The sequence below is a fragment of the Condylura cristata genome, unplaced genomic scaffold (assembly GCF_000260355.1).
Source record: "Condylura cristata isolate star-nosed mole 26May11 unplaced genomic scaffold, ConCri1.0 scaffold00013, whole genome shotgun sequence".
Taxonomy (NCBI): domain Eukaryota; kingdom Metazoa; phylum Chordata; class Mammalia; order Eulipotyphla; family Talpidae; genus Condylura; species Condylura cristata.
Genome location: NW_004567114.1, coordinates 40,787,320 through 40,800,040, shown reverse-complemented (window position 1 = coordinate 40,800,040; position 12,721 = coordinate 40,787,320). Strand labels below are relative to the sequence as shown.

General features: G+C 33.0%; 1 protein-coding gene across 2 annotated transcripts in view; it reads right to left on the bottom strand.

Moving 5' to 3' along the window:
* Positions 1–1,233: 1,233 nt before the first annotated feature.
* MDGA2 (MAM domain containing glycosylphosphatidylinositol anchor 2) overlaps positions 1,234–12,721 on the bottom strand; it is a 663,419-nt gene continuing 651,931 nt past the window's right edge. For both annotated transcript variants that reach the window (XM_004681901.2, XM_012724471.1), the window contains 2 exons: positions 4,756–4,861; positions 1,234–1,640 (listed from right to left, as the gene is read on the bottom strand). In XM_004681901.2, the coding sequence (XP_004681958.1) occupies positions 1,552–1,640; positions 4,756–4,861 (195 nt within the window). In that variant the 3' untranslated portion in view covers positions 1,234–1,551. The remainder of the gene's footprint in view (positions 1,641–4,755; positions 4,862–12,721) is intronic.

The window sequence follows — 12,721 nt, the reverse complement described above, 5'->3', positions numbered from 1 at the left end:
CAAATTTTCATAACCAACAGGTTTGAGGGAAATTTACAATGCACTGGAAAACTGGCTGGTTAAAGGTATGATTTGTCCTCAGGTAGCTCAAAATCATTTTTACAGGTTTTTGTTTTTTTGTAAAAGTGTTTTTTAATCTTGGTAAAATAATAAAATAATATTTCACAATTTGCAGAGTCTGACTAAAGGGCAGAGGCATATACCCTCAGTGGTTAGAATAAAGCCAGATTTTCAGGCCCAGTTCCGCTGTAGAGTTTGTATGCACTGAATCACAAACATTTTCTTGTTCCCTCTAAAGCTAGGGCCAATTTCATTTCAAATGGAGGTTAAAGTGAGAAATCACTCCTGTGTTTTACCACCTTCTGCGCTAAGTATTATCTTAACAACCTTTTGCTCTGGTTGACCCTTTTAATAACCTGGAAGAAAAAAAATGTTGCTCCCATGTCTGGTCTCAGTGGAAGTTATTTTCTAATGGACAATAAGCCGAAAGGCCATGGCTGTCTCAGAGGTCAACAACATCTTGTCTGCGTGTGTTTATGCAGCAGCTTCAGTCCTTTCTTCTTCAGAAGCGGCTTTGTTGTCTTGCCTGTAATTTGCACATGTAGGCTTTGTAGTTTGTTTATAAAATAGTTTTCCACAAACCACTCTAAGCAGTGCAAGCTTCTGAGCTGAAAATTATTCAGGCTTGTTTCATTGAAGGCACTTGGTTTCCATGGCAATTTATAAAAGATGGTGGTTTGGTTTCTTCATTGGAACAGATGACTTGGTTTGGGTGTCAAGTGGCCGCAAGCAAACTCCGATAAGCCTGTGTAATATGTAAGCCCAGGTTTATCATCCTGGATAATAGTGCATGCAAAAAGAGACAGCATACAGTTATCTAGCGTAGCTGTGGGAGGAAAACAAATAATAATAATAGTAGTAGTAATAATAGTAATTAAATAATAATAATAAGGGAAGGAGGAGGGTAGGTGGGAAGGAACATGAATGCTTTAAATAATTCTGAGTTCGGATTATTTTCAAGGAAGGGTAACAACCAAAGGTAAAAGGGCCTACATTTATTTCATTCTCTACATAAACCCTTCTTGAAAGGAAAATGAATGCCAGCTCTTCACGTACCCTGTTTACAGTGAGGTTTTTGTTGGCAGGCCATTAGGTTTCCATGGTAACAAGCAAACTATTCATTTGAAACAAAACCAGCCATGACTTTGTGCTTTGACAAGGATTTCTATTTTCTATAGCTCTTTTTTTTTTTTTTTCCAGAGTTCAACCAGATGACCAGATGATGCTGTAATCTTTTTAGCCACAAAAGCACCTGAAGGTCTCTTCTCTTTCAGGTCAAGACTATCTTTTATATGTAGTTTGGAATAAGTTATACTTCCATGATGTCTTTTTATCCCCAGTGCTTAAAAAAATGTGTTTTTATTATTTTATTTTTGAGTCAGTAGTCAGTGGAGGAATCTTTGGTAGTTTGTTTTTTCAATGTCCATTTACAAAGACTCTTTCTTCATGCCAGTGCCTGGTGAATCTTTTATAGCCTCTGCCAGGATAAGGTCACCTTCGAGGACTTAAGATAGAGATGAGGACGATAACTGGAAAAAGCCATATATGTACTAAAATTCCAACAGCACCATCGACAGAATCTAAAGGTAAGGAAAATAAATACCAAGAAACAAAGAAAAAAGGGAAAGTAAGTATTCATATAGCTGACAATGTTAACTTTAGTGAGCTAATAAAACAAGTGCAGTATAAGGAAAACAACTTCTTTTCTTTTATAATCTTCATTTTCAAGGAGGATAAGAAGGAAAATAACTTGGACATGTATTTAGGCATTTGATAAAATAAATAATACTCAGGTTTGTGTTAATATACTATATATGGAAACTTGATCATAAGATAGTTGTATGGGTTTGTGGCTGAGTTCCATTCAGAATTCTTCTAGTCACATCAGAGTACACACATAGAAAATATTGAGAAATCCCGAAAGGTTAGCTTTCCCCCCCAACTATCCAGAAAAACCAGTCTCTCTGGAAACCAGGAAGAAACTATCAGGGTAGAGAAATCAATCATATAGATAGTGGATCATAAATATTTCAACCAGTCCTCTATGTAGGGTAGACAATGATCTCTTTAGTATAATTTTTTAAAAAATATTTATTTGTGCATACAAAACTGGGGTATAGGCCAGAGGTGCAGGGGCAGTGAGGGGATTCACCAGAGACAGAGTGGGGAGCAGAACAGGCCAACTGATGAGAGAAGCAGTGAGCGGGCCAGGAAAGGTCTGCAGCGCCATGTGGATCACCTCCGGGGCAGGGGATCAAATTCATGCTGAAGTGGCTTTAGCTTCTCAGTGCTGTGCTTTAATCCGCTGCACCACCAGGGAGGGCCCTCTTTAGTGTTATTTTTAGAAGCATGATATAGTTCATTTGACTTAAAAGTCCCTTCTGCCAATCCACTCTGAGATTCCTTCTATAGTTGGTTTCCAAGTTAAGTTTCATATTCACATGCTACCACTTACCTATTTGTATACCTTGCCTAGAAAACTAACATAGAAACAAATGATACATCAACCTAGCTAAGTTACAGAATGGTGGCCGACCTAGGAGATAGCTAGGTGTTAAAAATAAGAGATATATCATCTTAATTTTTTTGTGTGTGTGCGTGTGAATATAGCACCTAACACCAGTTACGTCTAGGAGGGATCGGACCCTGAGAAGGTAGAAAGAAGCTATTGTCCTCCAAGTTAGAAATTAACTTTTAGAATTTGACACAAATTTAACATTTTTCAAAATAAACTTAACAAATGGTAATTAATGGAAACAAATATAACAGAATATTTTATTATACCAAAGAGAATATATTCAATTAGGATTGTTTCCCCTGACTTACAAAGGCTAATTAAAAATATCTCAAATACATATAGACATAGCTCATTTAAGACTGCCACACATTCATTTTGGATTATAATATTTCATGAAAAGAAAACTATGAAATGTCTTATTATGGAAGTATAAAGTCCTACTGGTTTTCACAGTCACTTTATCATTACTATTTTTATCATTTCTGTTATTTCTCCTTCTGGAATTAAGTTATATTGTCTTTTTTCCTCATTTGAAAGGGTCAATTCATTTCATTTAATTTGTAATATTTTTCAGTGATTATATTATCAAGAAGTCAGATTTCTATATAAGATAGTAACTTTTTGCAGTTAATATAATATTTTTGATTTATGCTATGCTACTCAATAGAAATCCTGTTCTCCTTTGTGGAGAATACTTCATTTGGGTAGAGCTATCTATTTTCTAAAATAAAGTTAGGCACTTGGCGTGTTTTTCGCTAAATGTGTTACTTAGAATGTTAAGTGTAATGATAAGTAAGTGAAATTTAAGAGGAAAGGGGTCACTGTTATATACAACTTTATCTACAAAAAGCAGAATCTGTTGTGCTTTCACAATGCTTAAAAAATGGAGTCAGTTCAGTTCATAAGAGCAATCACTGGAAAGTTGTACAAGTTTGATAATGATTTATCACTAAATATTCTCATTTAACAAAAGCATTGATTTCGTCTAAGCTTACACAAAATAGATTTTCATACTCTTTTTTATGTGTTAAATAATTGATGAATTATTTGTGTATTTTAGCTTATTACCTTTTGTGTCACCATAAATTTAGTGCTCTCAAGCTTATGAAACTTTTTCAAATGGAGGAACTTTTAGATGCCATAATTGTAGATTGTTCAATTTCAAGTAGATATTATGAAGATGAAGAATTACAGAAGTCAAGACATTATTCTGATGATTTCTGAATCATCAGTTATTATAGTATTATAGTATGTATAGTATATACATAGTATAGTTATTCTAGTATTATAGTATAGAATAGTTATTATTTTAATAAAATATGAAGTTGTCACTAAACCCAATATTCACACTAGAAGGAAAAATAAAACTAAATGAGTAAAATAATTGATCATGATTCAAGTAGAAGATTCATTGTACAAAAATGGGGGCTAGTCCATTACTAATACATGTATTAAATCTCTTCAAAATATTGATTCTGTTAAAATGGTTGACAAAAGTTAGATCCACATAAAAACAACTATTTTAGGTTAAAAAAATAGCTACATAAATGTGTGCCATCTCTCTTACTAGGCAAGTTTTTTAATAAAAGTTTTACAAATCGGCCCTCCCTGGTGGCCCAGCGGGTTAAAGCACAGCACTGAGAATCTAAAGACGCTTCCGCATGAGTTCGATTCCCGCCTGCCCCGGAGGAGACCACATGGCGTGGCAGACCTCTCCTGACCCGCCCGCTGCTCCCCTCAGCAGTGTACTTCATTGATCTGCCTGTTCTGTTCCCCGCTCTGTCTCTGGTGAAGCCTCTCACCGCCCCTGAGCCTCTGGCCTGTACCCCAGTTCAGTATGCACAAATAAATAAATCTTAAAAAAAAAAAGTCTCTCCTAAAAAAAAAAAAGTTTTACAAATCTCTGAAACTAATAGCATAAATTAATTAATTTTAAACTTAATTAAAAATAAAAGTATGCTTGTCTTACATAGATCTAAATTAAAACTAGTTTAATTTTATTTTTGCCCAAATATACCTAGAGCCACTGAATACTTTGACTTTAAAATATCCTGAAGTTTCAGATATAAGAAATTTCTAAATAAACTAAAAATAGTTTTAAAATTAAAATATATTAGTTTAATGGCAATCATATTAATTTAACATTACATCAAACCAATACAAGAAGAGACACTTACTCTTGGTCGTTAAATCTTGTTTTGCACATTCTCCCTCTGCAATTGATACATCATCAATGGCAATGTCACCTTCTATTCCAGGACCTCGGATACCTTCAAAAATGAGCTACAAGGATGAATGAAACAAACCTAAATGTAGCTTAGCTTTGCAGATTGATTTCTATTGAGAAATTGAGGAGGCAAACCTAAATATCAATAATCCTGGAATCATCTATTCTTGGTGGTCTTTGAAATTGTTAGTTACAAAAAAATGTAACCTTTCCCACCAAAACTAATAAGGGATCTTCTTTGCACAATATTTTTCATATAAAAGTTTAAAACTCAACTGAATAATATAATAATATAATAACAGTAAAAAGTATTATAAATCCTATCACTTTTTGTTTCTGAGAGTAGAGAAAAAGTTTGATCTGTATTTCTCTAAGCATATCTTATACTTTAGTGTTCTAGAAATATTTTAAGGAATTAATCAGATCTGGTTTCTTTAAAACAGTATGGTGTTTACTGAAGTCCAGAACAGGGACTTCATTAAATCTCTATGAACTTGCTTTTTCTCTTGCATTATTGTGAATGGTTCTTCATATTCCCCTTGTTCTTATTTACATCTATGATTTTATTTTTGACATCTATTTTGAAATATCTGAAGATATGTTTGTATCTACTATTGAGTAGTTAGTGGCAGACCTTTGAATTTCTAGTGTCTAAAACACTGGTTGGCATGGAAAGTTAACACATGGGTGGTAAAAGAATAAATGAAGCAAATCCATCTCTCTTTGTTGCTACATTCTGAATACAATGTCAATGTGAGGACAATCAACACATTTTCATTATTTTAATTTTATAAATATAAGACTTCTTAAAAATGCTCTTTATAATTCCCCATTTATTCCTTTGGGGTATTTTCCTCCTTATGTTATATACTGCTTATCTGGTAGAGAATCTATGTTAGTCAATCAATGGTTATTCCCATCCAGTTCTTAAGTTTCAGCCCTGTGATACTGAGCTTCTCACCTAGACATTCTAACAGGACTAGAAATTTATCTTGAGGAAAGTCAGAACTCACAGATTCAAGGTGACATAAGTAAGTCTGATTCCAGAAAATCAATCATTTTCTACTTTGACCACAGCTAATAATACTTTTGCATAAAAGTGGAGTACTGTCATCACAAAATGTTTTTTTATGCAAGTATTTGTATTTGAAATGGTTGAATGGAATGTAACTGCCTATGTCTGCCTCCCAGTTAAGTTTTAATTCTAGAGTGAGTATGAATAATAATGCTTTAGTTAGAAATATTTAGTATGATAAAGAAGAAGCCTTTTCAGTCATCAAAAGTTTTAATTTAAAAAAATGAGATTTCAAACTTTGTAATGGAGAATACAGGGTTTGTAATGTATCCAAGGCAAAGATAAGGGGACTGTATTTCCATATTCTTTGTGTAAGAAGTGATGTTGGTGAAGAGGTTAATAAGGGTAACTTTAGAATATTCTGCACCTGCTTACACTTCAAATTTGAACAGATGAAGCAGAAGCCCTAATCTTTTCTTGGAAGAAACACACTTGGGTAAATGGATTTGCCATCTTTGCTGTATAGAGGTGGGAAGGTGTAATATTCACTGTTTTTCTTATTTAAAGTATACAATTATTTTCATTTAGTGAGTTTTTGTTACCTGGAGGTAAGTGTCAATATAAAATAATAGGATTGTTTTAAAAGTCAAAACTAACATGTGTAAGTCATCAAAACCATTTCTAAACTTTTCAAAGCAGCTTTCCCTGGAAAGCCATATTTTCATTAAAATGATCCTGCTATTCCTCAAAGCATTTCAAAATTTCTGTCACTAGCTTAAAGCATTAAACGCTCCTGCTTTCCCTGTTAATTTCCTTGTTCTTCTCTTCCTTTGGACTCCCTGTGTAGCTTAATCAAAATCACAGGGTCAGACCTAGGTTTTTTGCTACAGAAGCGGAAAGTTTGTGAAGGATTCTGTCACCTTCTTTTGTGGTCAGGATGAGAGCAGTGTTAGGGGACCTTCTTCAGTAAATATCAGAGAGTAATGAACTGACGTTAATTTAATGTGTGTACTGCAAACCCGCGGGTGATGTGTTGACTGTAAGAGCATACTTGGCTGCACAGGAAAAAAATATAAATCAGCACAAATGTAAAGCTGAATTTGGCAAGGGTGCATGCAGAGGGATGCCTTTATCTGGAACATTCTTTTTTAAGCAACACTTTACTCAGGGTGTTCCTGAACGAATTGAGTGCTAAAGCAATAAAAATGGAGTGATTTGTAAGTTTTTTGTGTACACTGCTCAGTACAATTATGGACAATTTACCTTATCACTGATCAAAGCAACTTGGTCTTTTTATAGGAACGCAGCAACACTTTAGACCTTGTGTGGAAATAAATAATAATAATAATAATAATAATAAAAACTAGTAGTGGTTATTGCTGGAATGTAAAAATAATTTCTTAGGATCAAATTCTTGGTATAGTTATACTCTATATTTTAAATATTTTTAATACTATGATATTTAATAATAACACTTTAAAAAATTTAGTATTTATTGTGATGACAGGGACTTCCAACTAATAGGCAGAGACATATTGTAGTCTTCTTGGGTTCTGTTTGAAAGAAAAGGAAAAATTGTTTGAGCTATAATTTCCATGGCTATTTTGTTGTTGAATATAGATAATTTTTTGACTAGCATTTACTCTCACAAAGATACATTTATTGTCTGGGTCTGTATACACTTTAAAATCCAACACTCATTATATTTTTATTATGACAAAATTTTATAGATTCTAATAGACTCATAATTGACATCTAAACTAATACTCAGATATATTTTTCCTTTATAATATTTTGACTAAGAGATATAAATAAAATGTATAGTTATTAAATTTAAATAATGTTCCTTGGCTTAACCTTTAGCATTGATGAAAATAAATCCTTGGTGATCAATACCTTTTATTCAAGCATTAAGATGAGAAACTGTGACAGTGTAGTATATTGTGTTGTATCTCAACTTAAAAATAGATGATTGACCTATATGCAATGAAAAAATTCTGAATTATTTTCAGTTAAAGAAGAAATGTTCTCCAGTTCAGTAGATTGAATTATGTGATATTTTTATGAAATGCCATGTGATGCTGACTACTATTACATTCTAGTCATAAACTATATTCATTTCCTCTTCAGTACTTTTGAAATGCATTTGACTTAATTGCCTTGAAGAAGGAATTAACAGTGTCTAGATACTTGGGAAGAAAATGTTGATGTTTTTAGGTCTTCTAAAAGAGAGTATAATTTTCTTAATCATGTGGCTATGATTTAAATGTTTCCTTACCTAAAATAACAAGTTTACAAATTTAATGTTTGCCTAGCATGCAATTCAATTCAGAACAATTAATAATGTAAGCAATACTATATAGTCAGAAAATTCACACTTGGTAGGTAAGTTAAAGTGGGAATTTAAAAAATGTATATGGGTTTCTGAATTAGAATTTCAGCACACAAAATTGTTTCAATTCACTAATAGACAGTTTCTTATACATTTTTAATGTTTTAAAGAATACAGATATTGATTGTGATCAAATATAAATTCTCAGCAAAAGAACTATGTGTAGCAGTAATGAATAAAAGTTGATAAGAATTCCAACAATATAATTCTGATCATCCAACTTCAATGTTAATGTGCTTACTGCAAATGTTCACAAAATAATTTTTTCCTGAAAAATGATAAAATTGATTCTGATCATTATTGCTAAGGAAATCTCAAAGCCTGAGAATGCAGTTTGAAACAGAATGTACATCATTTGGAAAAAGTTCACGACATTAAAAAATATGAAATTATCTGTTAACTTTAGTCATTTTACCTTTATGTTATTACTGATTCAGAAAATAATGGAACTATACTTAACCAGTATAAAAGAACTTTGATGAGGCAGCATAATTAAGCATGTAGATAGCCTTAGTTTTTTTCTCTTAGGAAACTATACAAATATTAATAACAAATTTAACTTTACAACACCACCTGTTCACCTGGCTGGATAAATGTCAGTTGGTTGTCAATGCTTCTAATGTGAAATAATAACATGAGGTTTGACGGTGGTAAAGACAGAAACAAAGTGGATTGTACTGTGAACTGCCTGGAACATGATTCAGTGGTTACTTCAGAAGCAACCATCATCTCTACATAGGTGCCCTGGAACTTGGCTAAACAATGCCAGATATTACCTGTAACAGCACATAATATTGCCTAAGGATGATTGTATTTTCCTGATTGTTATTAATTGTCTCGATCAACACAACTGCATAATATAATGACAGTACTAAGTAAAGGGTTGGTGTGATTTAAGAGAACCATTTCCTACTCTTCAATGAAAATATAAGAATAGAAGATCTCCAGAATTCCTTTTACCTACAATTCAGAAACTGGAAGACAATATTTTGTGTCTCACAACATCTATATAAATTTCCAATGGAAAACATTTGGAGTGATACCGTGAAAGAAATAAAGCATTAAAAGGGCTGAGAAAATATAGGACATAAAACATAAATGATATTAATTTTACTCTTTTAGAAATGTTGCCATTATACTTCTAGATCCAGCAAAATATATTTTTATCGCAAACATTGATTATGCTAAATTAATTCTGGGGAAAAACTCTAAAGAAATTTCTGTGGAAAAAAATTTCTAGTTACCCTAAAAAGTACTATACCATAATTTTATTTTCCATTAAGTAAACTCATCATACTTTAATAAATGACTTTGCAAGTGGCTATTTTTTTAATGGTTTATGCACTAAAGTAATTTAAAGGTATGTGCCTCTAAACAAATTAACAAAATAATTGTCAGTGAAACAGATGCTTAAAATCACTTATATGTCAAAATTCTGAGTAATAAGAGGCTTTCCACTTGAATTAAAACATTCTAGAATGCTACAAAGCTACACTTAAATAATATCAGAACATATGTTCAGGACACTAGACACCAGGTAACAAAGAACTGTAATCACTGAAAGGTGGGAATTAAACAAGGTGAGGAATACAACTGCCCATAGGTGAAGCCTGGTAAAATCTGTGTTGAGAAATAGTCCGAAGAATCCAAGACAGTGAAAATATGCAGGGTAGAATAACAGCAAAAAAATCTGCAGAAAGAGATCTGCTGCTCCCCGCACCCCAGTTGTTCAAGTTCAATATAATGATCAACATGTGTTTGAAGAAACTACCCAAGACTTGGGAAAGAGACAGAGGGATGTATTTAAGGTAATAGTGCACTTGGAAAACACTTTTCATTCATGGATTACTGGTCGAGCAATGTAGGGACTCTTGCCTAAGTAGTGGGAAATAATTAACCCTATGCCAAATACTGTTTTAGTTTCACCTAAAAATTTTAAAAGTGAGGCTAAAAATTATTAAAATGATTTCAAAAAAATTATTTTTAACCCCAAACAAGCACACAAATATTTATGAAAGACAAAAAATATCCAGGACCATTAAAGTAATGTTCACAATGTCTAAATCCCAATTACAATATTTGACTGTCAAGGAAGCTAAAAATTAATGAATTGTCTGCTAAAAAGAGAAACATGTCAATCAGTGAAAACCAACCAAGAGCAGACACAGATGTTAGCGTCAGCAGAAATTGATATTAAGGTTATATTATAGGTTAATTTTATATGCTCAGATCATTATATATATAATATATATATATATATTTGTATATAAAATGTCCTTTGAAAGACTTAGATTAAACATATAATGATGAAAAAATAGTTTGAGATGAAAAGTACACTGTATAAACTTGAAGCAGATCAGAAATTGCCAGAGAAGTAATTGGTGAATATGGAGACATACTAGAAACTATCCAATATGAAACACAAATAGAATATTTAAGATGTAAAAACATCAGTGGGCTGTGCAACACCTTTCTGGACATTATATATGTGTAGTTAAACTCCTCAGAGGTGAGAAGAAAAGTATTTAAAAACTTTAGTCAGGAAGTATATTAAAACTAAGTATAAATCCAGAGTTTTAAGAAATTCAATGAATACCAACCACATGAAAAATGAAGAGATCAAAAAAAAAAGATCATAGTCAAATTGCTTAAAACTGGAGGTAAAGAAAAAATCTCAAAAGCAACCAAGAAGACTCATATCATATATAGATGACACATCACATACAGAATGAATATGTGTTGACAGATTTAACCTTTGAAACAATGCAAACAAAACAATAGCAGAACAGTATCATTAAAGTTCCAAAAGGAAAAATTAGAATTTTATATTCAGAGAAAATATCTTTCTAAAAATGAAGGTGAAATATACCTCTTCAAGTACAAAAAGTGAAAAGAATTCACATTCGGTAGATCCACACTATAATAAAAGCTACATGAAGTCCTTCAGGCAAAATGAAATTGATAGATGGAAATAGGATTTTCAAACAGTAACAAAAAGCACCAGAAATGATAAATGCTTTGAAACTCAGTTTTGTAAACTATGGAAACTCATTTCTCAATTGGGATGATAACAAGAGCTGATTAGGTTGAAAAAAAGTTCTTCAAGATTTGAAACTTTATGAAATAAAACTATTCATTTGAACATTCACGAATGTCTGCATTCAACATTCTTTTACAAATCTTTTTGGAAATTACTATATGTGAATTACAAAGGGAGCAAAGTGTTTGCCATTTGTAGTTGGCTTTAAAAAAATAGCCTACTCTGATTTTACACTGACTACATGATTCCTGGTTAAAAATAAAAATTAACACGCCTTGAAATCCCTTCTTTAACCAACAATTCTGAGAACAGATGCAATGGGCAAAGAGAAACTAAATCACAATGAAAAGCTGTTCCTTTCTCTAAGAATGTAGTCAGGCTTGGTGCTGCACTCTGCTACTTCTTTACTTTCCTTGTGGAATTCCTCTCATTGCTTATAGCCATGGGGGTATTCTCATCGCATTCTCTCTGTTGTAACACCCTAAATATGAACCTATTCACTTGTGAGAACAGAACAAAATCTGTATTTTTTTCCTAACATGAAAATTGATAGAATAAAACTATTTTTATAAGTAATTTTGTCAATTTCCTTATCACCTTACATAATTTCTGGACTCAACCTGCTTTCCAAACTTCCAAACTTCTCCACTTTCCTGGAATACCTTTGATACAGCAAATGGGCTTTCAGATAAGCATTTGTGGATTTGCCTTCTTTGACAAATTTATGACAGAAGTGGTTTTCCCAGAGCTCTTAATTGATTGTGAGTTTGTTCTCCTTGCAGTTCCTCTTCCTTGACAGGTTTAGGGTCAAGGAAAGGAATCCCAAACAAAAGCAAACGTGGGAAAGCTTGCCGATGCCCACTTCTCTTCCTCCCTGTGCTGCCCCTGCCCCCTCCCCATTACTCTTGCTGATTCCCCATTTTTGTTTGTCTTTGTGTAAACAAAGGCTGGTGCCCACTGGTCTCCATCCCAGCACTAACTTTTACTCCCTCCCCTTTGCGGACACTGGCCCACCTCCCCTTTTTCTTTGTTGAACATTGTATAAATAGCCCTGCAACCTGCCAAAGAGCAGGACGGTGGGCTTTCGGACATGAGTCTGCTGCCCTCCTCATTTGTTGAAAAGTAAAACCACTTTCCTTTTCCTCAAACTCTGTTTCCTTTTATTGGCTGAGGGAAACTGAGACTAGCATTCGGTAACACCTTCCTTTTAACTTTTAATGAAAACTGCTTAGGGTCAAGCCCTGTTCCCACAGTTCATGTTAATGACTGGTTAATCGCTGTGACATATATACACTTTTCCTTGGAAATAATTACTTTTAAATTTTTAGGTAGCACATGCAATCCAATGATTATAAAGATGGGTATTTCTAAGTTCAGTTAAACATATAGGAGAACCTTCTGTGTATCTTCAGAAGGATACTCCATAGGTATGTCAGAGCAACATATTCAAAAGAAAAGTAAATAATTTT